This window comes from Pseudonaja textilis, chromosome 3 (genome assembly GCF_049901715.1).
Source record: "Pseudonaja textilis isolate UNSWEBS1 chromosome 3, rPseTex1.2, whole genome shotgun sequence".
Lineage (NCBI taxonomy): Eukaryota > Metazoa > Chordata > Lepidosauria > Squamata > Elapidae > Pseudonaja > Pseudonaja textilis.
Window position 1 is genome coordinate 163,893,196 of NC_141992.1, and position 27,220 is coordinate 163,920,415.

At 39.3% G+C, this 27,220-nt stretch overlaps 1 protein-coding gene across 2 annotated transcripts in view; it reads left to right on the top strand.

Annotated features, from left to right (window-relative positions):
- The window catches only part of CLVS1 (clavesin 1), a 52,958-nt gene that overhangs the window by 14,228 nt on the left and 11,510 nt on the right, over positions 1 to 27,220 (top strand). For both annotated transcript variants that reach the window (XM_087931301.1, XM_026705901.2), the window contains 2 exons: positions 16,040 to 16,214; positions 26,702 to 26,812. In XM_087931301.1, the coding sequence (XP_087787427.1) occupies positions 16,040 to 16,214; positions 26,702 to 26,812 (286 nt within the window). The remainder of the gene's footprint in view (positions 1 to 16,039; positions 16,215 to 26,701; positions 26,813 to 27,220) is intronic.

A 27,220-nucleotide genomic window follows, 5' to 3' on the forward strand; every position in this document is an offset into this window, starting at 1 on the left:
TCTGATTGGGTGGGGGGTGTTCTCATTGGTAGGGGTTTGGCTGTGTTCTGATTGGTTGGGGGTTGGCCGTGTTCTGATTGGTTGGAGCGTGTTCTGTTCAGGTGAGGGCTTGGTTGTGCTCAGGTTAGTCTTAGTTGCTGGGGGATTTGAGTTGGTGAGCTGTGATCTTGCTGTTTGGCTTCGAGTTCGTGGTCATGCTGCATCTTCATAGTGGGTGTCGGTTTGCTTCATGTATGGCTCGGAGGGGTTTGAAGTGGGTAGTGATGCAGCTGCAGTGCAGCTTCTGGTCCATGGTCGTGTTTCATCTTCTGAGTGGGTGTGAGTCTGTTTTCTACATGGAAGTGTGGTGGTGGCATCTTGTGTGGCTCTCATGGGTGTGGGTCTGGTGTCATTCTTCATGTTAGGTACTCGTCTGTTCATGAGGGCGGGTTTCCAAATGGCTGGAAGGCGGGAGGTGTCATCTCGTTTGTTCACCAACGTACTTACAGCCAATGGATTCCAAAGAAAGAAGATTACCCACCTAATCCAAAAAGAAACCCCAACCAAAATCCAAGACAGAGAACAAGAAAACGGCAAAGCCCTCCTCCCATATATAAAAGGCACTACAGACAAAATCAGCAAGATCCTCCAAAAACACATCAAAACAGCATTCTGCACAAACAGAAAAATATCCACCATCCTAAGAAACCCCAAAGACAAAATCGAATTAGAAAACCAAGGAGTATACGAAATCCCCTGCACTGCCTGCCCTACCACATACATTGGACAAACTAACAGAAGAATAAGTGCACGCATTGAAGAACATAAGAACTCAATCAAAAAAGAAGAAACGACCTCTTCCCTGGTCCAACACCTCAAAGCCACAGGACATGAAATTGATTTTAAAAATACCAGAACTATCGCCAAAACCGAACACTTCAACAGCAGAATAATCAGAGAAGCCATAGAGATAGAAAAACGCCCACACAGCATGAACAAATGAGATGACACCTCCCGCCTTCCAGCCATTTGGAAACCCGCCCTCATGAACAGACGAGTACCTAACATGAAGAATGACACCAGACCCACACCCATGAGAGCCACACAAGATGCCACCACCACACTTCCATGTAGAAAACAGACTCACACCCACTCAGAAGATGAAACACGACCATGGACCAGAAGCTGCACTGCAGCTGCATCACTACCCACTTCAAACCCCTCCGAGCCATACATGAAGCAAACCGACACCCACTATGAAGATGCAGCATGACCACGAACTCGAAGCCAAACAGCAAGATCACAGCTCACCAACTCAAATCCCCCAGCAACTAAGACTAACCTGAGCACAACCAAGCCCTCACCTGAACAGAACACGCCTCCAACCAATCAGAACACGCCAACCCCCAACCAATCAGAACACAGCCAAACCCCCTACCAATGAGAACACCCCCCACCCAATCAGAACACAGCCAAGCCCCCACCCAATCAAGTTCCACCCCCACTGGCAGTTAAAGGAGGAAGCAGCTGCAATCTCACATCACTCTGAGAAGCAAGAGCCGAAGACAGAAGCCTGAAGATGATGAATGAGACTTCATCGAAACGTTGCCTAGATACTTGAATCTTACGTGGGAAAACCCGAACAACCAAAGATAGATAGATAGATAGATATATATATATATATATATATATATATATATATATATAGATATATATATATATAGATATATATATATATATATATATATATATATATATATATATATATATATAGTATTCAGCTTTGTTCGGTATTTTCCCACGTCATTATAGTTGTGCTTTTAAAGTTGTACCAGCGTTTGGCAGAATATCATCTGCCATCATCATTCTGCCGAAACGTTGCTACAACTTTAAAAGCACAACTACAGTGACGTGGGAAAATACCCGAACAAAGCTGAATACCATACATGTAAGTACCCGCGAAAACTTAAGAATAGATAGATAGATAGATAGATAGATAGATAGATAGATAGAGATAGATATAGATATAGATATACACACATACATACATACACACCACACACTCTATATAGAAGAGAACAGAACAGAACAGAATAGCAGAGTTGGAAAGGACCTTGAAGATCTGCCAGTCCAAATTGCTTAGGTAGGAAACCATATAGCATTTCAGAAAAATGGTTATCCAATCTCTTATTAAAAATGCCCAGAGTTGGAGAATTTACAATTTCTAGAGGCAAGTTGTTTCACTGATTAATTGTTCTGTCAGGAAATTTTTCCTTAGTTGTAGATTGCTTCTCTTGTTGATCAGTTTCCACCCATTGCTTCTTGTCCTGTGTTCAGGTGCTTTGGAGAATAGATTGACTGTCTCTTCTTTGTGGCAGCCCCTGAGATATTAGAACACTCAGGGGTTGGATTCTGCCGGTTCGCATCTATTCACTGGAACCAGTTGTTAACTTTCTATGCAGTAAGGAAAACCAGTTGTTAGAAGAAATCTCCTTTTGTTTTTTTCCACTTTACTGGCCTAATCCTGTAAAGAAGGCAGGAAGGAAACATTCTGGTGTTGTTGCTTACAAAAACTGCCTCTCCGTTAACCCTTATTATATTCTTGGCAGGACTAGACTTCCTTCTCTGGAGTTTTTTTTTTTTTCCTCCTTTGCTGGTACTTTGCTTGTGTGGAGCCCGAAATTGATATATGTGTAGCCATTTCACTTGAAAACCTGACAGCTTGACTTTCTTAAAGGGAAAGGTTCTTTTAAGCTTTTTACACTGCTGTTGTGAGGAAATACTCCCCTGTTGGAGTTAGCACTTTGAAGAAATAATTGAATAACAGAGTAGAGCTGCTGGAAAGAAGCTTTTAATGACAAGGAACCAAGATTAGTGACATTCAGCAAGGCTTCTTGGCTAGCTGGAAAGATTGGCATTCAAACATGAATTTACATACCTTTTCTGAGTTTTGGTCTAAAACTGATTTTTGGTGAAGTTTAATTCTGTGTTTATTGATGGGATAATTTTCCCTATTCAGCTCTGATTGGAAGGAAAAAGGTTAATTTCTGTTCCTGAAAAGTTGAGAAATCTGGCTAGTTCCTGTGTCTATTAGTTCTGGTAATTGGTTTAACAAGTAACAGCTACTGTTGTGATTTAATTAATTGTATTGTGTTTGAATTTTTCCTGCCTCATGCTTTCTTTTTCTATCTGCGGAGAGGGGTTTAGTGGGTTCACTGCTTTAGTGGTATCATGCACTGTCCTTTTGGGTTGTACTTCTAAGAGGCAGGACGCAAGGTTGGCATAATTTTTTTACTGCCTTTCGGGGGAGGGCATGTGATCTTTCCTTAAATCTGGATGAGTTCCTTAGGATATCTTGTGATTCCTTAGGATATCTTGAGGTGAATGAGACCAGCTGGTATCTTTAAGTGGTACAAATGGATCTAAGGATCGCTGAGTGTGTTCGCCTGAGTGTGCTCTTTCTGGAGAGCTTAAATGACCTCTTAATAAAGAGTTTCACTTTATGAGCAAGAGTTGGCTGCTGATAGTTATCATTGCATTTTAACTATTTTAATTCCTCAAGGTGCTCTGGCACCCTGCATGATTTGTAACTCCAGCTTGCAGGGATTTTTAATCTAATGATGGGTATTTAGGGCAGCTTTTTGCAAGCAAAGAAGCTTTTTGTATGTTTATACAGGTAATCCTTGACTTACAACAGTTCATTTAGTGACCATTCAAAGTTACAATGGCACTGACAAAAGTGACTTATGACCATTCTTCACACTTATGACCATTGCAGCATCCCCACAGTCATGAGAGGCCAGGCGTGGAGAAGCGCCTCTCAATGTGAGTGATATTGAGTTGGCCATGCCCAGCCAGTCACATGACTACCAAGCCATGCCTACCAACTAAGCCACATCCACAGAACCGGTTGTTAAAAAAATTGAATCACACCCTTGGAACAATGCTATTAGTCCTGAGTCCTTTTCATCAAACTAGACATACCCAATTTCAGCAACCATTCTTTATAAGTTTTAGCCTCCAGTCCCATGTATGTATGTATGTATGTATGTATGTATGTGTGTATGTATGTGATCTACTTTATATAATTATATGTTTCTAATTAATCATAATATTTTATTTTGGTGAAAACCAATTTTGCAATATTTATGAAATGAACAGTCCCATCTAACTTTCTATATTTATTTAAATATATATTGAGAGTTAGTTTGATGGGATAGTTTTAGATTAGAAGTCTGAGATTATTAATTCTAATCCCACTTTTAAGACAACATTGGCTGGGTTACTTTGTGCCAATCTCTATCTTTCAGTCCTCGGAAGCAGGCAATGGCAAACCATTTTAGAAAATCTTGCCAAGAAAATCACAGGGACTTGTCCAAGTAATGATCTTGGACTTGAAGGCACAATAAACAAACATATATTATAGTTATTTTTGTTCTACTTTTATATCATTTTAAATCAACCATTAAGACTCCTTTATACTAACTAGCAGATGAATTATGTTTCTTTTTTTTCTAAACTAGATTAAATGCTATTATTTATACTCTATTGCACATTATGATGAAAAGTCCTACAAAAATCATACTAATAAAGGAGAACGTTTGTAGCTCAGGGGTCTCTGAGCTTGCTTGTTTTCTTGTAGACTGATGATGTTACCTACTTTGTTTTCTTGCAGCACTGATGTTACCTAGTTTGGGAATGAAACTTCTGCAGGCAAACAAGATTTGAGAGCATCAAGGACCCCTAAAGAAATCATATTTCTATTCAATTCAGATAAATTTATTGCAGTTAAAGAGTGATATAATGCTAGCTATATTTGATCCACCAGGAAGTACAGATAGTCCCCAACTTAACAACCATTCACTTAGTAACTGATTGAAGTTACAACAGCATTGAAAAAAACTGACATATGCCCATTTTTCATACTTATAACTGTGGTAGCATCCCTGTGATCATGTGAGGTTGTGTGTTTACTTTTTGTGACTTTTTGACAAGCAAAATCAATGAGGAAGCCAATTTAGTTAACAACTGTGTTACTAACTTAACACCTTCCATGTTTTACTTATCATGTGTGGTAAGAAAGTTTGTAAAATGGGGCAAAATTCACTTCACAACTGTTTCTGTTTAGCAACAGAAATTTTGGGTTCAACTGTGGTTGTAAATTGAGGACTACCTATATATAAAAATGTGTTGATTTGCAGTACAAGTTCTAAACATGATGTAGGAGGGAAGGCTGAGCCTGAGGGAAGGGTTAAGTGCACCATCAGTCTCAAGTTGCTTCGCTATCATAAAATATTTAAGTCCAGTCCAGCTTGAATTCCATTGACTCTTATCTACTGCCAGTTTGCTTTGATTGTTAGTAGTCCAGATTCTTGTAGAGTATGTTAACATCCAATAAACCTGTAGTCATTTCAACCACCTTGCCTTCTGATTTCTTGCACCTGACACATAATGACTTAAGCAGATTGGAATCATATCAGTACTGATTTTAATTAAATAAATATGGGAAATTGATTATTATGTGAAATTGGTTCAAATTGAGCTAGGATAAGTCATTTTATGTTTTTTTTAAAAAACCTCATGGATCACAACAAATAAGTTGGTTACAATAAAGCAATAGCACATGAAGTTAAAATTGGAAGGTAGCAACAAAAAAAAGAAAGGAAGAAAATTACTTCCTGAATTATTGAAAAGTGATATAAAAGAATCTCCAAGCAGAAATGAATGGTGCTGACAGCATATTTCCCCCAAAATGTGAACTTTTGTCAGTCTGAATATTTTATAAACCATTAATAGGCTATGAAAGCAAGGCTTTGAAAAGTACTTACTGCCTGTAGTAAAGGCCTCACTCAATCTGTCGGCCAATTATGTAGCTGGGTATTGTAAATGATTTAATTAGAATCTGTGCTGGTGCTAATTAGGTGAGCAGTAGGCATGGTTTGATTTATAAATGAATGCCGAGGTTTTCTTGCTTTTGATCAGATGACTCCATAATAATTCATCAATCTGTCTGTTTAAATTCTACTGGAGGGACAGGGTGGAAAAAATATTGGGCAAAGGATTTTATATATATAAAACTACTATATACTTGAACTACGCCGGCTATGATTGGACTTAAGCATAGTACATAAAATCATATGTTACAACATCTTACTGGTTAATGAATATTTAACCACAACACAGGAGCACACAACAAACTTAATGTATACCACTCCAACCTTGATTACAGGAAGTACAGTTTCAGTGTGGTCAATGTCTGGAACTCACTACCTGATTCCGTTGTCACCTGCTCAAACCCCCACTCTTTTACCCTCAAACTAACCTCTATTGACCTCACCCCATTCCTAAGAGGTCTGTACGAGGCATGCATAAGTCCACAATCGGGCCTACTTTCCCTGTCCTATTGTACGCAATTATGATTTCCTATTTCTTATATATAAACGTATGTTTATTCTTATTTCTATTATATTGTAAGCATATGATAAAATAAATAAGTAAATATGTATGTATGTATGTATGTATGTATGTATGTATGTATGTATATTCTTTCCAATTAGCCTAAACATTATTGTAATTTGTGTTCATTTGATACTCTATCAAAGAAGTTTTTTCTTCTAAAAATCTATAACATAATACTGAGTCCCTGATTGTTTCTAAAAACTGAAAGATTTACTGTATTTAATTTCCAGTCATTTCTGCAAAGGATTCATTAAACTTTCAGTGTTGCCTGATTAAAAAAAATACTTCTAACAGCCATAAAGTTCTACTTTCATAGTTTTTATGTAATCACATTTATATTATATAGTTTTACAACATCCTTTATTACATTGTGGTTTTCATAGCCTTCATCATTTCAGTGATAATTCTAAATTCAAGTTATTTTTCTTCAGCTTACAGGCTAGACTGTTTATAATACTTTCATTCTGTGCTAATTAAAGAGATCTGCTTGTAAAGATAAAATGGAAGAAATAAGCCTGTTGCCTTAGAGAAAAAGTAGGATATAAATAAAGTTTGCAATAAATAGATAGCATCTCAAAACAAACACATGGACAAAGAAGAGATATCACTCACTCACTCACTCACTCATACACACACAAATAAATACACTTGTGAAACTAAATGTATATATACAATACAAGGTTTAAAAAAATTAACATGCCCACATATACAGCCCAAGCAGGCAGTTTTGAAATAAAAAAGCCCTTCTATCAATCTTAACTTGTTCATTATGCTTTCCCATTTCTCAACAAAGGTGAAATGGCACAATTGATATTCTGTTTGCTTGGCATAAAGTGACTGGTTAAATACCTGGTAGATTTTGTTTTTACAACTTTTCTTTCCCTGAATACCTAGGTTTACTTTTGGGATTTAAAAGTAGCAAGGGGTGCATTATTTTACAATTTTTCCAGATTTGAGTTATTTGAGAGCTGAGGAAGAAACCTTTCTATGAATTCCAGTGAATGATTGCTTTTATTTGAGTAAAATCTGATTACAATCTTCTCTATCATCTCTATGAATTGGTTCAAGGAAGACTGTTTAATGTTAATCTCAGTATTCTTCCATAGCTTCTCTTTTGTTTTCCAAGCAGTACAATGAAAATATTTTTATAACATTTAATAGTACAGACAGTTCTTTTTGCATTTGTAACCTCTATGCTTCTATTTTACTAAGTTGATTTTTTAAACCTTTACAGACTTAATCTGGCATAGATCATCAAATGATGCTGCCCCTTTTATGTATCTTAAACTTCAAGTTCAACATAATTTTAACAGAGGAACAAAATATTATTAAATCCAGACAAGGAGTAGGCATGCTGTAAGCAGCCATCCTAGAGAAAGTCTTAACAATTTTGCAAAGATCAGCTGGCACAAAATCAAGAATCTTCCAGCATGCGGTACCTTTATTACATATAATGACTTGTAGTTTCAATTCATGCCAGACACAGTTCTAATATAATTTCCAATTATATTCCAAAATATATGCTATTGATTTTTACATAGAGGTAAAGGAAAGAGTTTTGATTTTTTGTAGATGTTCTTCAATTTAACCAATACACAAATTGTTGATACTTGTTAGTCACATAACAAGATCCATTTAAAAAAATCAATCATGTCAATGAGAAAAGGCAAATTCCTTCTTCGTGTTTATAATTATAGTGAAAATACAATCTTGACTGTCTGAATCCATTAATTATATTTGGAACTATACAGTTCCAATGTGGTAAGAACATTGTGATAAGGACATTGTAGAGCTGAGTAAAATATCGAAAGAGGCCCTGAAATAATACTTGAAATATCTTTAAAATGTTCTAAAGAAAAGTATGACAGAGGACATAAAAAGCACTTTGAGAGATCTTGTCCTATCATTCCCAAAGTCTTTGTCACTGAATTCAAATGATTGGTACTAGAAAGTCTGTTGGTACTTTAAAATGTGATGATAATCATGGGTGATATTTGCAGTCTTGAAAAGTTTCAGATGTGGCCCCAGGCCCATTCAGAAATGACCACTAAATTCAAAATTTTAATTTTACACAGCAGTAATATAATAGAGGCATGAGGAGAAATCATAATAACTACATTTATATAGAGTTAAATTGAATATTTGTCCTATCTTAACTTCCTTGCCCAAAAGATAAATTCAGACTTGAAAAAGTTGTTCACCTTTGGCTTATAGAAAAGAAAATGTGCTAAAATTATATATCCTAAATCAGGGGTGTTAAAATGGCAGCCTATAGGCTGGCTGCATTACATGCCGGCCATGCTCACCCCAGCTCTGTGAAGGGAAAAACCGTTGCAAAACGTCACGACAGCAGTGTGACACCACGGGTTTGATACCTGTCCTAAATCCACTAATGGTGATTTAGGAAAAATTGTTAAATGAATCTTTTGTTTATTACAGTCAGAAATCAGATGCCCAATAAAAGTATATATTGGGATAATGCATTTGGAAGGCAGCTAAGTAGCAAAAGTGGCTGCTGATTGGTTGACTTTGGAAAACAAAGTACTGTAAGCAGCCAAACAAGTATGCTCATGAGTTGTTTAAGGAAAAAATTATTTGAATTAAAACAGTGTCTGCCTGCCTGCCTACAATGTGTGTCTAATTCTGCCTAAAAAATAAAGGTAGACTCTCAAAATATAATGGATGCCATGTATTAGGTCTTATTCGTATGTGACTTTGATTCAAAACTTCTATTATTTTTTCCAGGTTTATCCATAACTAATATTAACACTTTCTTTCTCAAGAGCTACTGCTGCAGCTTATGAAAGTCATATTTTCAGTCAAAATCTTGTTTTAGAATCTCTGACATGGAGCCTGCACTAGTAGGTCAAACCTCCCTTGGTAGTCAATAGACTTCTACCTTGCGGCATTTTATATTAAAAAAACACTTTAGTGAGTGTTTTTGGTTCATGAATAATAATAATGATATAAATTCCACTATTTGAATAGCTTGCTAGTACTGTTTTGGCTTTCAAATTCAATTGCCTGGAAACTTTTATCAGAAAATTGTTACTGTCCCCTGAGATAATTTGAAATTTAATTCAATCATTCCAACTTTTAGGTGCATTTTTGTTCTACTGCTAATTAGAACATTTTTATTTCCAATTTCATTAAAAACCAAATGAGAAAAAATTGCACCCTGAAAGTGAGACAATTTATGGAGGTGAAAGTATTGGGGTGAATAGGAGAACCCGCTTACTATTTTGCTGTCACTTTGTTTAAATTGTATTTAAGTCATTTTTTTCTTGATTTGATCAGCAGTAGTGAAGTTCCTCACAGTATCTCTCTTTTGGGGATGGCAATTCCTCACTATTATTACCATCATGAAATATCCTGCCACAATTCCAAAAGGCATTGCATGAAGAAATGGAGATTTCCATCAGTTCCAACAGACAGACAGGCAGGCAGAATTAAAACTTTCAACAAAAGTCATTCTTTAAAAGGTCTCTATCCCTATAATGCTTCATCAATTTATAGATGGATTTTTATTTAGTGAGATGTCTGGTGTTATTAATTACAAGGATAATGTTAAATTGTCTATTCTAATTCATTGACCAGATTACCAGTCAGTCCATTTATCTATTAACTCATATACTTTTATCATATGCGGGGGGTGGATATTGCTGAGTGAAATGTCATTGTGGTGGGACTCCATCTTTAGTCCAATTTAGGTCTAAAACCCACATCGCCAAGTCTCCTGTGTTAGCAAGAATGATGTGGAAAGACATAGCTGGGAAATAGCTTTATTCACTGCATTCATTACAGTCCACTGAGTTTTTCTAAAAAGTTCTACTTTATTTTCTATAATAATATCTTGTGCCACAATTTTATGATTTATTGAACAGATAACTTTGAGGATAGCAATTCCAAAGATCAGGAATGAAAAATCTAGGACAAGGAACCACGTTTATTTATGTCAGCAGATTAAAGTTAACAAGCATTAAAAGTAAATTCTAGTATCATTAACTGGTGAGAAGAAAATAAATTTTCCCATCCCTATGATTACTATATTTTTTCTTATTCCTGACTTCTATTTTGATATCCAAACTGTTGTAGATCGAGGAAATGAGAGGCTTAGACCAGAGCATAGTTAGAACAAGCTTTATTCTAAGAATAAAGGGTCGTCGCGTCTGCTTGCTAACAGGCAGACTTGCCAGCGAACGACGACTGGCTCAACCCGACAGCCGGCTTTTATAGCCGACTGTCAAACGGAGCCAGCCAATGGGAGCTGCTGGTGCTCCCGCTTAAAGAACGGACCTGGTTGGGAACCCCAACCAGTCCCAAAGACATAACACCCCTTCCCCCTAGATGGGAACACGTATAGTCCTTGAGATACGCCGGTGGTCTGTGTTGGCGACCGGAGCGACGTAGCTCCGGAGAGTCACTGGGCAACAACAAGTCCGTGGAGCCCTGGCCAGAGTACGTAGGGGGTCGAGCTTGGCTCGGTGCAGGATCTGGGACCCAGGGAAAGTCTCTGCCTTCGGGCTGGGTTGGAGAACAGTCTCTGCCCGAATGGCGAGTGACTTCGCTGGGGAGAAGTGGTGGCGTCTCCGGCTGGCAGTCCCGGTCTACTGCCTGCTCCCTCTGCTCTGTTGGAGGCGGCTGGTCTCTCTGGAAACTCTCGACTGGACCTTGGTAGGGAACTTGAGAGCTGTCCGGTGGAGATGGATCTGGGTTGGTCAGGCTGCTCCGTCGTCTCCGCAGCTGGTCCAGGTGCCTCCGCCATACTTGACCGTCTTCTAGCTGGACCCAATAAGATCTCGGACCTGTGACAGCCACGACCTTCCCCGGCACCCACAGAGGATCCCCCGCGTAGTTCCTAGCAAATACTAGGTCCTGTAATGCGAAATCCCTGGCCAGACTGTCAGACCCCAAAGGGGTGTCTGGGCAGTAGTGGGGGTGTAGCCTGTCTAAAGTAGTCCTCAGGCGTCTCCCCATTAGCAGTTCGGCCGGGGATTTGTTCGTAACTGTGCACGGTGTGGTATGCTGGCTTAGGAGGAAACGAGACAGTTTAGAGTGCCAGTCCTCTTGACCGAACCTGGCCAGTGCCTCCTTAGCCGATCTGACTGCCCTCTCAGCCAACCCGTTGCTAGAAGGGTGAAAGGGGGCCGTGAGGACGTGTCTGATGCCCAGATTGGTGACATACCTGCTAAATTCACTTGAAGTGAACTGGGGGCCATTGTCGGAGACCAGAGTGTCAGGAAGTCCATGAGTCACGAAAGAACGAGTCAGTGCTTTGGCAACTGCTTGCGTGGTGGTCGTTGGGAGTAATGCCACATCTATCCACTTAGAGTACGAGTCCACGACCACCAAGAAAGTCTTGCCATGCATTGGCCCGGCCTGGTCGATGTGAAGCCTTGACCACGGGGCATTGGCACTTTCCCACCTGGTGGGTGTGGCGGCTGGCGGGGCTGCCCTGGATTCCTGACAGGGTCAACACAAGCTTACCCACTTGGCGATCTGGTCGTCCATCCCTGGCCACCAGACATAACTGCGAGCCAACGCCTTCATCCGTACGATGCCCGGATGGCCCTCGTGCAGCACCTTCAGGATGGGTGTGCGAAGGGTGGTTGGGATGACGACTCTGGTACCCCACAACAGGCATCCCTGCAGCTTGGAAAGCTCCTGCTGGCGAGTTTTAAATGGGGTGAAATCAACTGAATAGTTAGTTTCCGGCCACCCCCTCCCTACCCAGTCCAGAACCTGGGTGATTGTTTTGTCCGCTTTTGAATGAGCTGCGATGTCATCGGCAGTCACTGGCAGTTTGAGCTCGTTGATCTCGAAAATAGCGTGCACGGGAGCTGGGTCCTCGACTGGGGCTGGTAAGGGGCAGCGGCTGAGGGCATCTGCATGGCTCAGATTCTTCCCGGGACGATAGACCAGTTTGTACGAGTAAGCCGCCAGGAACAAGGTCCATCTAGTCATCCTGGGGGACAATACCTGTGGGGTTTGCTTGTCCCCGGATAACAGACCTAGAAGTGGCTTGTGGTCTGTGACGAGTTCGAAATGGTGCCCGAATAGAAATTCGTGGAATTTTTTGACTGCTGCTACTGCAGCCAGGGCCTCCTTATCAATTTGGCCGTAATTACGCTCAGTCTCCGAGAGAGTTCGTGAAAAGAAGGCAATTGGTGCTTTGGAGCCATTGGGAAGTCTGTGGCTTAAGACAGCTCCTATCCCAAAAGGGGATGCATCTGCAGCTAGGACCAAGGGGAGGCGTTGGTCAAATTGAATTAAGACGGCCTCAGAGGTGAGTAGAGATTTGACTGCTTTAAATGCATGGTTTTCCTTGTGTCCCCAATGCCATGGTGAGTTTTTATCTAAGAGCCTGTGCAGCGGTTCAGCGACTGAGGCTTTGTGTGGGAGAAACGAAGCATAGAAGTTCAATAACCCCAGGAAGGCTTGTAACTCGGTTTTGTTGGTAGGCGTGGGCGCCTCATGGATTGCCTTGACTTTAGATTCCACCGGGTGGATGCCTGAGGCGTCTGGCCTGTATCCTAGAAAGTCCACCTGTCTAGTGGCGATGGCACACTTCTCCCGTTTTAGTTTGAGGCCATGCTGCCTGAACTTCTCTAATACTGCCCTGACTCTCTGGATGAGTTGGGGTCTGTCCCTGGCTGAGACCAAAATGTCATCGAAGTATGGCACTACACCAGGGAGGCCTTGGAGAATTCGCTCCATCAGCGATTGAAAAATACCTGGGGCTACACTTACGCTAAACTGGAGACGTTTACACCTGAATGCCCCTCTGTGTGTTACTATGGTCTGTAAGTCAGCCGTTTTATTATCAACAGGGAACTGTTGGTACGCCTGTGACATGTCTAGTTTGGCGAAAATGGTGCCAGGTTCGAATGTGTGTAATAGGTGCTGAATAACTGGAACAGGATATGCGCTAACCTGTAGATAACGGTTTATTGACGTCTTGTAATCAGCACAAATTCTCAAATTACCGTCTTTTTTAAGTGGTGTGACTATGGGGGTCTCCCACTTAGTGAAATCAGTGGGTTCAATCACCCCCTGTTTGAGGAGCTTGTCTAGTTCCGCGTCCAATTTTGGGTGGATGGCGAATGGTACTCTACATGGTTTTAGGCGGATGGGAACTGCCTGGGGGTCTACTGAGAAGGAGATGGGCGTGCCATTATAACAGCCTAACTCGCTACTAAAACCGTCAGCGTAGTCTGAGAATAAGGAGTCAGTATCGGAAGTTGAGACAGCATGGATCCCCGTTACACTAAGGCCAAGAGAGGGGAACCAATCCAACCCCAAGAGACTAGGGAGGGCACCATGAACAACCACCAAAGGCAGATGGCCTTTAAAGGTTTTGAATTGGACTAGGAACTTTCCTTTCCCGAGGACGGGGATGTTCTTTCCTTGGTAGTCTCTCAGGGTGAGGTGGCACCTTTGTAGCTGGTTCCTTGTCAGTCTGGGCTGGATCTTCTTAAGCGTGTCCCAGGAGATAATTGAGAGCGCTGACCCCGTGTCCACCTCCATGCGGCAGGGTTTACCTTCTAAGGAGACAGAAAGTGTAATTTTATTGGGGGTATGAAACGTGTGGTTAGCGTGGTAGCAAGTATAGCAGTTCTCTACTTGCTTTTGGGAACCAGGAGAAGAAGGAGATTTTTGTGGAAGAACGTGCGCAGCTTGGCAAACCCTTGCGAGGTGACCTTTCTTGTGACAGTTGTGGCAGCTGGCGTTTCTGAACCTGCAAGATGCCCGGGCATGGGAACCTCCACAGGTTAGGCACAAAAGGGTTTGTTTCGGGCCACTGTTGTTTCTCTGCCTGGTCCCTACCTGCGACTGTCTCGCTGGCTTGAGGCGATGAATGTCAGAGTATTCTGCAGGGTCATCTTCGCTCACCACTTCTTCAGAGTGTATGGAGGAAGTGCTGGGCTTGGGTGCGGTGCCCTGGATCTCAGCTGCTGACTGGGCTGAGAGTTCAGCAGCTAAAGCTTCCTCAACGGCCTGGGGGAGGTTTAAATCTTTCCTGGCCAGCAGACGTCTTTGGAGCCTTAGATCTCTTACCCCACAGACGAGTTGATCGAGCAGCAGGTCGTCCAGATAGTTCTTAAACTCACAGTGAAGAGCTGCTGTCCTCAGGGCGGCCATGTATTGGTTGATGGATTCCCCCTCGGCTTGCTTCCTCATTCTGAATGCGAAGCGTCTAGCAATCTGGGACGGTTTCGGTGAATAGTGGTTGGAAAGTGTTTCCAGCAGCTCAGACCATGGAACATTCGTGATTTCTCGTGGTGCCAATAGTGCTGTGGCGGTATCGTAGACTGCAGCCCCGCAGTAGCTGAGGAAGTAGGATTTCTTCCTCTGCTCCGTAGCATCAGCCAATCCGATGGCATCGATAAAATGGTTGAAGCGATTCTTATACGAATCCCATTTTTCTTCATCGGGTTTGAATGGTGGGAATGCCGCATTGACATTCATTCTGGATCACTCAGTCTCTTGGCAGACTGGTTTGTCTCACTGGGTGTTCGTGGCCCTGGATTAACGCTAACCGTGAGCGTTGGCGGCTGTGGCTGCAGCGCCCTTAACTCGTTCAGTGACTCCAGCCTCGAGGAGGCAGTTTGTATTTTTGCGCTCTCTGCGAGCGTTTGGCGGCTGTGGCTACAGCGCCGTAACTGACAGCAGTTTAAATTTCGCGCCCTCTGGAGAGCGTCGGCGGCTATGGCTATAGCGCCGTAACTTCGCTTGAGTGGCTGAATTCAAACGACAGCGGTTTGAATTTGGCGCTCCTTTGCGAGCGCGGGCGGCTGCGGCTTCAGTGCCTGACTTTCACTAGCTGTAGCGTTCTAACTCGAGTGGCTACAACGCTCGTGACTTTCACTCTTGGCCAGCAGCGATCTGAGCCTGAGCTTCCTGTGAGCGATACGGCTGCGGTTCAGCGCTGTGACTCCGTGACTCTCAGCTCTTTTGAGTGCTTCTGGCTAGCCTTCCGATCCCATCCTCATCGCCAGTGTTGTAGATCGAGGAAATGAGAGGCTTAGACCAGAGCATAGTTAGAACAAGCTTTATTCTAAGAATAAAGGGTCATCACGTCTGCTTGCTAACAGGCAGACTTGCCAGCGAACGACGACTGGCTCAACCCGACAGCCGGCTTTTATAGCCGACTGTCAAACGGAGCCAGCCAATGGGAGCTGCTGGTGCTCCCGCTTAAAGAACGGACCTGGTTGGGAACCCCAACCAGTCCCAAAGACATAACACAAACACTATTTTCTTTTTGCTTTGTAAAATTCTATGGTTCACAGGACTCTCAATTCTCTCTATGGTTCATGGGGCTCTCAAAATATTTTGTTTTAGTTATTCTATTTTGACATTCTAACAATGCCTATTATACATAAAAATGAGAAGAAACCCCACAAAATAACTACAGAGGTTCAAAGAATTGAAGTAATCACTTTGTCACAATTTCTACTGGTAGAAAATGAGCTGCATTTGTCTAGTGCCACAAAAGCACTACTTTTTGTTTGCTTCCAACTTATGAAAAACAATTATGATATTTTTTTGAATGATTTCAAGATAGCAGTAATGAATTTTTTCTCTTTTCTCCCATTCTTAGAAATTCCTTCGTAGATATTTTACGGGCTATTCTCTTGTCCTTGGAAGTTCTTATTGAAGATCAAGAGCTTCAGATAAATGGCTTCATTCTAATTATAGACTGGAGTAATTTTTCCTTCAAGCAAGCCTCCAAATTGACCCCTTCCATCCTCAGACTGGCCATTGAAGGGTTGCAGGTATGTAGCACAGAAGAAACTGTAATACCTTGAAGAAAAACTTGGCTTTTCTTTCTTTTCTTTTTTTCCAGGAACACTGTTGTCAAGCACAGAAACAATTTAAAAAATCAATAGAAAAATCATGTTGAAACTTGAGGCTTAATTAAGAAAATCAGATGTTTATTTGTTTCAGTGAAACCGTAAATCATTTTTAGCACAGGGCTGTACTGCATACTGCAGCAATTAGAAATGTTTAGAGATTTAAGATTTAATCCATGGGACTTCCGAGGGATTAATAATTTGCAGCATCTGTCAGACAAAATATATACCACACGTATACAGACTGTCTGCATATGCGTTGAATGGAGGATAAGATAAGTATCCAGAGACAGAGCTTAGCACCAGTCTGTATTATTATATATCCAAATGGCCTTTAAAAAAAATTAAAAAAAAAATTTCTCCAAACTATTAAAATCAGAGGTGGAAATGTTGCCCAGAAATATGTTTATACCCAGAAATAAATGAACAAACATCCTAGAATGCTGGAAGCAACATATATGGGTTGCTCTTAAATATTAGATTTTGTCAATAATAGCATTTGAATGACTGTGCTTTTTCAGCTGAAGGCAATTTAAGGGACACTAGGAAAAGAAATGCTGAATCCACAACCATTTTTTTTTCAGATCAGAAAAGTTCGCATCACTAAGTGCTTTGGGAATAGCCAACTATGGGGTTCTTTGGACTCTCTGAGCTTGGTGGTTTTCTTACAGACATTCCATTACCAAACTAGGCAACATGATCAGTCCTAGAAGGGAGTGGGGTTTGCTCTTATTTTTATGTGCTAGAATATAAAATACTAGTATATAAAAATAAGAACATTTTGTATACTTGTTATATACTGTATGTATACTGTCTGCTGCCAATCTTCCCTGCAATGCTATTCCCACTCCTTCAGGGATGTCTAATTCACCATACCATTCAGGGGAAGTCTCTAAATTATTGTATTTTAATAACTAAACAATTTTGATCAATAGTCCTAAATAGCTGCAATTATCCAAAATTTGCTTAGTTCATCTAATAGTCATAAAAAGTGCTTAGTTTATCTAATATTAAAATACCATTCAGCTAAAGTCAAGCATGTATAAATGTTCTATCATTAATACACAGGTATAGATTTTTCAAATAAGAAGACTTTGGAATGTTTTATCTGTTACAGATGCTATTCAACTTATTTTTAATATTATATTTACTATGATTCTTCAGTAAAGTATATTATTCACTTTCTATATTGGATTTAATAAAGATTAAGGACCTCTCGCCTAGAAATGTGAGTCTGTTGCCTGATGTTAATAATTATGTAATATTCAAAAAAGCTACACAGGATTTTCAAAGACAAAAGTGAAATAATACTGGAATAATGGTTTCTCTTTTTCCCTAAAGTACCATGTACATTTCCGTGTTGGGAGAAATGTTGTGTATAGAATAGATTATAGTTATACTATAGTAATGTGTGTATGTGTGTGTGTGTGTGTGAACAATTGGGTCCCTCATTAGGCTGGATTCTTTCCAAAGAATGTTAAGTTGCAATCCCAAATTAATTAATAGGAAATAAGCACTTATATGTAGAAGGTTACTATTTGCCCCATCTTATTTAAGTCATTGGAAGTTTCCCATTGGCTGTTGCAATATGCCTTAATCAACAGCAAGTATTGGTGTAATTAATAATTTCAATTTTGGATTAACACATTTCCAGAATTAAAAATGTCAGTTATTCTGATTTTCTGTGTGTATAAAGCCTTTTTGTATGTGGGGCAGGAGAACATATAGCATTCCTATGCTGTCCATCCTATCATTTCCTGAAAGGACTATTGATTTCAATTTAAATCTGCTGCACATAAGCTCAGCCTTTGCAGTCTTAAAAACCATGATTGAGGGATCGAAGAGTAAATTATACTTCTATTTGGTTTAAGGCTAATAGTAGTTTTGGAACCTTTTGTTTGGACAAAGGATTAAAAACCTTCACTGTTCCCACAGTTCAACCATCAGCTATTAAAAGTAAAGCTTTCTTGAGATGAAGTAGTTGGTGTCATTTATATTTTGTTCAGAATCTGAATTATGCAGAGATGTTCTTTATGTAGCAGTGTATTAAATAGTAATAAACTTCTTGTCAGGAACAGCATCTGAAAGAGATTTATTGTTGTTGGGTTTACCAAAGGCACAGGAAAATATGCATTGTTCTGCTTTTCATTGCTATACCTGACACACTCTCAGTATAACATCTCTGGGGCAAGTGTTACTTTAGAATGCTTTGTTCCAGATGCTTGTCAACATTAACAGATTTGTTTTCAAAGTGTCAGAATCAGAAGGACATTGGAATGATGAGAAATTCTATGTTTTATTAAATGGTTTAAAAGCTGCACATTAATCCTTATCATTTAAAATTGTAACTTTATAGATAGGGCTTCATGAGCTCTTATAAGCTGAGAGAAGACATATTATCATTAGAAATATAGGTACTGCTGCCAATGAAACCATGTAATAGACTATAAATATGGTTTTGCTGTACCAATCACTAGGATAATATTTTCTGATTTTCAAGCCATTATGTTTGTTTTGTTTGTTTCCCAAAACTTAATAGAATAGGCAAACCAAAATAATTGTGACAGGGCAGTGTTAGGTCAGGTCATTAAATTCCTGCATCAATCAGAAATATTACCCACTTTCTGGGGCATAAAATAACATTAATACTTTCATTACCTGACCAATCTGTTCTGCAATAATAAAGTCAGGTTATAAAAGTGTAGAAAAGGACAAGACAAGAGTGAAATAGAGACACCTATCAAAGTTGCATTCTGATACTGCTGGTAAAATCTTAAAATTTAAAATACTAAAGAGAAAAAAAAAGAAGTTATCTAAGTATCTTTGGAAAGTGTATTCCATTAAATTGGACAATACTTTTGTCCAGGTCCTCTTTGCACAACATTTTAATTTTGTGCAATATTTTAAACTGCAGGAAAATGATCAGATGAAATAAGCAGTAGCAATAATCTTGAAGAACAGGAGGATGAGTCACAACAAAGACACGATCAGACAAGAAATTTGAGTCCAAGGCAGAAAGTAATTTGAGAAAGTATCTCAGAGCTAACTTCCAGTTGTCTGGAACATAAAGGATGGGAGTGAAGAATTGTTTTCAGATTTGCAAGATTATTTTACTGTAAGCTTATAATAAAACTAGTATTAGCATTCATAACTTTGGGTTCCTAATCTAATCTACCTTGAAGGGTTGACAGATATTGTTTATGATTACAGGGAATAAGGTATAATTTGCTTTTTTCCATAGCTTTTGTATTTGAGAGAAATGAAGCAAACACATTCATTGTTCTTCCATGAACATTCCAAAAAATTATCCTTGGCTTTAGGACATTGGGGGTGGGGTGGCAGGTGGGATGGAGGATGGGATTAAACAGACCTGGGTATTTAGAAGCCCCAAACATTAGCTGAACAGAACCACTTTTTACTAAACATGGGAAGAATATATATGTATCAACATCTCAGAAGATGTTCTCCTAGTAAAGCACATTTCAAGGACCAAAGTGCCTTTTTTAAATCCACAAATCCAGACACATTCAAATGCATATACATATACATGCACACATTTCCTCAATTTTCAAATAAGTTCCATTACAATCAAATGGCATCCTTGGGTGCCACCCAATTCCTTTAGAATAAAGATAATTTTTCCTTATAGCATTATGGGCAAAGAAGTGGGTACTGAATAAAGGCTATATCTTTTTCTTGCTAACTCCTTACATACATTTTGATTAATAAACACTATTATAAGTGCCAAACATTTCTGCCTTCCAGGCGTTGTATGAAATATTAAACAGAAATTGATGTCATTTTGCCAGATTTAGGTTTATCTAATCAACTTTCTTGGTACAGGAATGAAAACTGGCAAGTAGAAAATGTTCAAATGAAAACTAAACAAACTCCATTATAACTCTAGTAATACTTAAACTACATAAATTGAGAAAAAATGTATATAGCATTTTTGTGAATCATCAACAACGACATAGAGTCAATGGCATGCATAGTATTAATCTATTAATCTACTACTAAATCTCTCGTGTCTGTTTGCAACCTTCAACAGGACAAAATAGCACATTATAGGGCATCAATTTTTGAAACAACATACAGCAAATAGGCTCACTTACACAATGCATGCAAAGGCCCATGACTCCTGTGAGATTAAAATTTGATAAAGTTGTGTCTGCTTTAGTACTGCCATACTGCTGCACCACTGCGATCAGCCATAGTCATGTGACCATCATTTCCAATGCTCCACTTGCCAAGTTTGAAAAACACTGACCTAAGGAATGTAAAAATGCAACGTCTATTCTAATAGACCAGAATAGGCCTATGATAAAGATAAAGATTATGGTAAATGAATTAAGAAATATTAAGTAAGTGATGGGAAAAGAGTAAGGCAGGGTTAAAGAAGGCTTGTGAGAATGTTTGGGCAAAATACTTTGTGCCTTGAATGGATATGTCATGCATTTGGAATAATTAGCTATTGATACCCTGCTTAAGGAAACAAATCCTTCAAAGAGAATTACATCACTTACTTATGAAAATTGCTTGAGGAGGAGGACAACTGGAATTAGCACAAATTTTTCATTGCCTTTTTGCCTACATAGCAATGCTTTTCAGAAATCCTCTATGGTTGTTCCTGGAATGGTGTAATTCATCAGTCTTTTAAAATTTAGAGTGTTTAATGGTGTAGTGAAGAAGGAGGAATCAGTCTTGCTGAGGAAGAAAAATGGAAGAATGAAACAATAGTGTTTTTCTCTTTCACAGACTGTTTATATATTGCATGAATATTGTCTCTCTGCCTGTGCAATTTATCTTCATTCACAAATATGTACTATCTGATGCTACTTTCAGAAATAGGTTATATTTTTCCTATAACTAATTATTGGGTAGCAACCACATTGTTTAGTTCTGATATTTATTGTAAATGAATAATGGCTTGCTTTATCATTGATTTACGGCGTATAGATTTGTTCAGAATCCCATGGGACATTTATTATGCATAATGTCATTCTCTTTGCTTTATTCTGTACACCTATAAGCTTCGTTCATGATATAAATACCATATTAATGTTTTTTAATTTCTGTAATATATATTGCCAGTGGAGAGACTTGTTTAGAGGGAAATGTCACAATAATGTATACATTAAAAATGATATATAGTTTCCCACTTTCTAGCCTAGAACCTTTATCACCAGACCAAACTGGCTCTTAAGTTATAATAGAAGTCTGTAGTGCTGCAATCATATTTATTTATTTATATAGATATAGATATAGATATAGATATAGATATAGATATGAGTGTGTGTGTGTGTGTGTGTGTGTGTGTGTGTTTTCTTAAGTTTTCACGGGTACTTACATATATGGCATTCAGCTTTGTTCCGGTATTTTCCCACGTCATTGTAGTTGTGCTTTTAAAGTTGTAGCAACGTTTCTGCAGAATCTCATCTGCCATCATCAGGCTTCTGTATAGTGTTCATCTGCGGGTCAGACTTTTACAGTGGTTTCAGATTTAAATTTGGGGCTAGCCTATTGCTGTGCCAGAATGGTTTTTTCTTCATTCTGATTGGTTGGGAGTCTTGGTCTGTGTTTATTGGTCTTGGAGTTTTCTGTGTTCTGCTTGATTGGTGTTTCTAATATCTTCTGTCTGTTTTTGTGGCTCTTTTTGTATCTTGATTGGCTGGCAACATGTTGATTGGCTGGCAACATGTTCCTTTATTGGAGGCTTTTAGTGCAGCTTGGCTCCGGGTAAATGGACGGCTATCATTTGTTAGGAAGCGAGGTTTCATCTGGGTACCTGGTTGGGGTGTGTTTGAGCTGGAGGTATCAGGGGGGATCTGTTTGTGCTCAGGTGTTTGTCTGGCTAGTGGCGTGGAGATTTTTTTGTTCGTGAGTGCAGGCTTCCAAATGATTGACAGTCTGGTGGAATCATCTCTTCTATTCATGCTTTCTGGTCTTTTTTCAGTCTCTATGGCTTCTCTGATGATTCTGTGGCTGGGGTTTTCTATAGTGGCTAGGGTTTTAGTGCCATTGAAGTTGATGATATGACCTGTGTCTTCCATGTGTTGGACTAGTGAGGAAGTGTGTTCCAGCTTTTTGACTGCATTTTTGTGTTCATCCAGGTGGGTACTTATTCTTCTATTGGTCCAAAAGTACACATATAGACTGGGTGAAACCAGGCTCAACAGCAGTAACTGTGAGAGGGATCATGGAGTCTTAGTGGACAACCAGCTAAATATGAGCCAGCAGTGTGCAGCAGCAGCCAAAAAAGCTAATGCAGTCCAAAATTGCATTAACAGAGGGATACAATCGAGATAAAATGAGGTACTAATACCACTCTATAAAGCCTTATTAAGACCACACCTAGAGTACTGCATCCAGTTATGTTAACCACATTATAAAAAAGATGTTGACTCTAGAAAAAGTACAGAGAAGAGCAACCTGGATGATTAGGGGACTGGAGACTAAAACATATGAAGAACGGTTACAAGAACTGGGCATGGCTAGTCTAGTGAATAGAAGGACCAGGGGAGACATGATAGCAGTCTTCCAATATTTGAGGGGCTGCCACAGAGAGGAAGGGGTCAAGCTATTCTCCAGAGAGCCTGTAAGCCAGACAAGGAACAATGGATGAAAGCTGAACAAGGAGAGATTTAACCTGGAAATAAGGAGAAACTTTCTGACAGTGAGAACAATCAATTAATGGAAGAGCCTCCCCTCGGAAGTTGTGCGAGCTCCATCACTTGAGACTTTCAAGAAGAAATTGGACTGCCATTTATCAGAAATGGTGTAAGGTCTCGTGCTTGGGGAGAGGGTTGGACTAGATGACCTATAAGGTCCCTTCCTACTCTGATTATCTGTTATCTGTTAGTCTCTTCATTTTTTCAGAATTAAAGATGAACCTAAAAATGTTCTTTGCCTAACAGTAGCAATGCTGACTATGACAAGAGCTATAAAGGCAGTGTTGAAATGAATTGAAATTAAACTAAGATATTATATTTGATTATTTCTGTAATGTTACCTACCTACCTTCCTTCCTTCCTTCCTCCCTCCCTCCTTTACTTTCCTTCCCTCCTTCCTTCCTCCCTTTTCCAGGTTTTTTTTTGTTCCTCCATCTGTGTTGCTTGCAAGCTTTTGCCAAATTCACAGACTTGCTATTTGTTTTCTTGTTTCCTAATTTCTTGGCATATTTGATTGATTTATAATGCTGACTTTCATTCAAAAAAGAATGAAACTGAATATAAATTTTTTAAATGGGACCATGTGGGCAGATCAAGAAAGTGCTTCATTTACCAGCAGGAAGTAAAGGTTGCAGCTAATATTCTAGTGATATTCATGAACAAGGGGTGATAAACTAATGTCACAAAAATATTAGGAAGAAAGACTTCCTGTTTTATTTTTCCTTTGCTTTATTTCCTACAGTAAAAGGTGTGTAGGAAATCGTTTAACAGGATTAATCATATGCTATTAAGTTCTGTGGTTCCATTTCTATCTAGACTGGCATTCAGAATGAAAAGGTTTATAACAGGAATTTTTTGCAGAGGCATAACCTAGCAACAGGCATTCCATTAGGGTCTCTTTAACAGAAACCAGAAAAGCCACAGAGACATGCAATACACTTCACCAAGAACCTAGAGGATACCTGCATTTGCTCCATGGTGCAGTAGATCTGATAGAAAAGAATATTTGTAGCTCAGGATTGAAATGAAGTATCCTTGATAGTCTCTGAGCTTGGTTATTTTCTGGTACATGTTTCATTACCCATCAGTGCTACTTAGGAATGGGGTTTGCTCTCAGTTTATATTCTACTGGCTTGCCCTGTCAGTGTTGGTGGGGATGGTTTAGAGGTTCTTTGATTGGGCTATTTATTGTTGGCTTCTTTGGCAGTTCCTTGATTGTGGTATTGTTTACTTGATTGTTGGTTTGATGTTAATCTTGAAGTTAATCACTGCTCATCTGTGTACTGAATGGTGGTGCGAGATGCTTGGGTATTTTTATTCCCTTTTGGGCTGGTTGACTATCTCTTTTGTATAGTCTATATAGAATATATATATACATATACATATATACATATACATATACATATATATACATACATACATACATACATACATATATATATATATATATATATATATATATATATATATATATATATATATATATATATATATATATAAAGTTTTATGGTATTTATATGTATGGCATTCAGCTTTGTTCAGGTATTTTCCCACATCATTATAGTTGTGCTGTTAAACTTGTAGGCAACGTTTCGGCAGAATCTCATCTGCCATCATCAGGCTTCTGTATTGTGTTCGTCTGTGAGTCAGACTTTCACAGCCATTTCTGTTTTAAATTTGCTGCTAGCCCACACTGTGCCAGAATGGTTTTCTCTTCATCCTGATTGGTTGGGAGTCTTGGTCTGTGTTTATTGGTTTTGGAGTTTGTTGTGTTCTGCTTGATTCGTGTTTCCAATATATCTTCTGTCTGTTTTGTAGCTTTTTTTGTCTTGATTGGCTGGCAACATTGCATTTCCTGTATTGGAGGCTTTTAGTGAGGCTTGGCTCCAAGTAAATGGACGGCCATCACTTATTAGGAAGCTAGGTTTCATCTGGGTGCCTGGTTGGGATGTGTTTGAGCTGGAGGTATCAGGGGGAGTCTGTTTGTGCCCAGGTGTTTGCCTGGCTTGTGGTATGGAAATTTTTTTGTTTGAGAATGCAGACTGTCAATTATTTGGAAGCCTGCACTCACAAACAAAAAAATCTCCACACCACAAGCCAGGAAAATACCTGGGCACAAACAGATCCCCCCTGATACCTCCAGCTCAAACACACCCCAACCAGGCACACAGATGAAACCTAGCTTCCTAACCAATGATAGCCGTCCATTTACTCGGAGCCAAGCTGCACTAAAAGCCTCCAATACAGGAACACAATGTTGCCAGCCAATCAAGACAAAAAAAGCCACAAAACAGACAGAAGATATTAGAAACACCAATCAAGCAGCACACAGCAAACTCCAAGACCAACAAACACAGACCAAGACTCCCAACCAATCAGGATGAAGAAACAACCATTCTGGCACAGCAGTAGGCTAGCCCCAAATTTAAAACTGAAACAACTGTAAAAGTCTGACTCACAGACGAACACAATACAGAAGCCTGATGATGGCAGATGAGATTCTGCCGAAATGTTGCTACAACTTTAAAAGCACAACTATAATGACGTGGGAAAATACCCGAACAAAGCTGAATACCATATATATATATTCCAAATGCACTGAAGATGAAGGAAAAATTTCTTCTGAATATATGTGACCTAAAACATACATACATACATACATACATACATACATACATACATACATATATATATATATATATATATATATATATATATATATATATATGTTTTCTTAAGTTTTCATGCGTTACATGTATGGCATTCAGTTTGTTCTGGATTTTTGTTCCTCACGCCATTGTAGTGTGCTTTTAAAGTTGTAGCTACATTTCAGCAGAATCTCATCCGCCATCATCAGGCTTCTGAAGCCTGATAAAGAAGCCTGATGATGGCAGATGAGATTCTGCCAAAACGTTGCTACAACTTTAAAAGCACAACTACAATGACATGGGAAAATACCCGAACAAAGCTGAATGCCATACATACATACATACATACATACATCCTAAAACATTCACTGTTACTTTAGTCCCTGTTTTCCTTTGAATCTAATGTACTGATTTAACAGGATCTATGAGAAATATAATTTCAAATGCTGCATTCTGCTTACCTGAAAAAGAATCCCACTGTTGTTGACTCTGAAAAGCTTGACTCTACCTGCATACTAATTTGTTGGGTATCTGTTCAGAACCCCCAAAGCAGGCATTTGTGTCTGTTGCCATGGCGCTGTATGCTGTTCCTCCCTCTTGACAGCTTCACTTAACATCTTCCTCTGTCCCTTATGCCCAATTCATTCACCCAGAAAGTTCAACTATTGAAACAATGCCTTGAGAAAGGGCTGAGGAAGGGCAAAGGCACAGGGTGAGGAGATAAACCATGCCTGTAGATGTCTAAGGGGACTCGGTTCTGTGAACCTGTTGGGAAATACAAACCACAAACCACATCATATTCATGTTTAATAGATATGCACATATACAAACTCTCATGGAAATAGAACTAGGATGAGGGTAAGCCCCAGCTGTGGATTTTTTCAAATTTGTTCTGTTGTATAAAAGAGCAAACTGAGCATTAATACACAATGTAGCATGGTTGCGTGATTGAATTGTCTCTCAAATGCACCAATTAATAACCAAGACTTCTCCTTTGACTTCTCCTTTTTCTCTAACTCCTGACATCAGGGCCTGCTATTTATCTCTGTCAGTCTCTGTTAATTAGAATTTGTTTCTTTCGTTTCCACAGGACAGCTTTCCTGCTCGCTTTGGAGGCATCCATTTTGTGAACCAGCCATGGTACATCCATGCTCTCTACACGCTAATCAAGCCCTTCCTCAAAGACAAGACACGGAAAAGGGTAATGAGAAAATGAAACAAGCCTATGATGGTGGAAGCCTATGTGTGATATTAGAGAATTTCTACTCTTCTCTGCCTCTTCCTTTTTCTCTTTGTGGTTTGCAACAAGGGATGAAGTCTCAGCTAGATTTTGTCAGCAGCCTACTGTACATTTAAACACTATTTCAGCAGGAGATAATTATTTCCAGATTCCAAGCCAAGTGACAGAAAATCTTTCATCATATACACATGGAAAAAGCAACTTTCTGTAAAACATAAAATTATCTATTTTTCAACCCAATTCCCTTTTAATATCATGGATTATTCACACTGTTCCCCACTTGCAATAGATCTAGAAGAAAGGCAGGTCACAATAGGTTGCTAAAAACATTGATAGATAACATTTCAAGTCTATTTTATCAAAGGACTG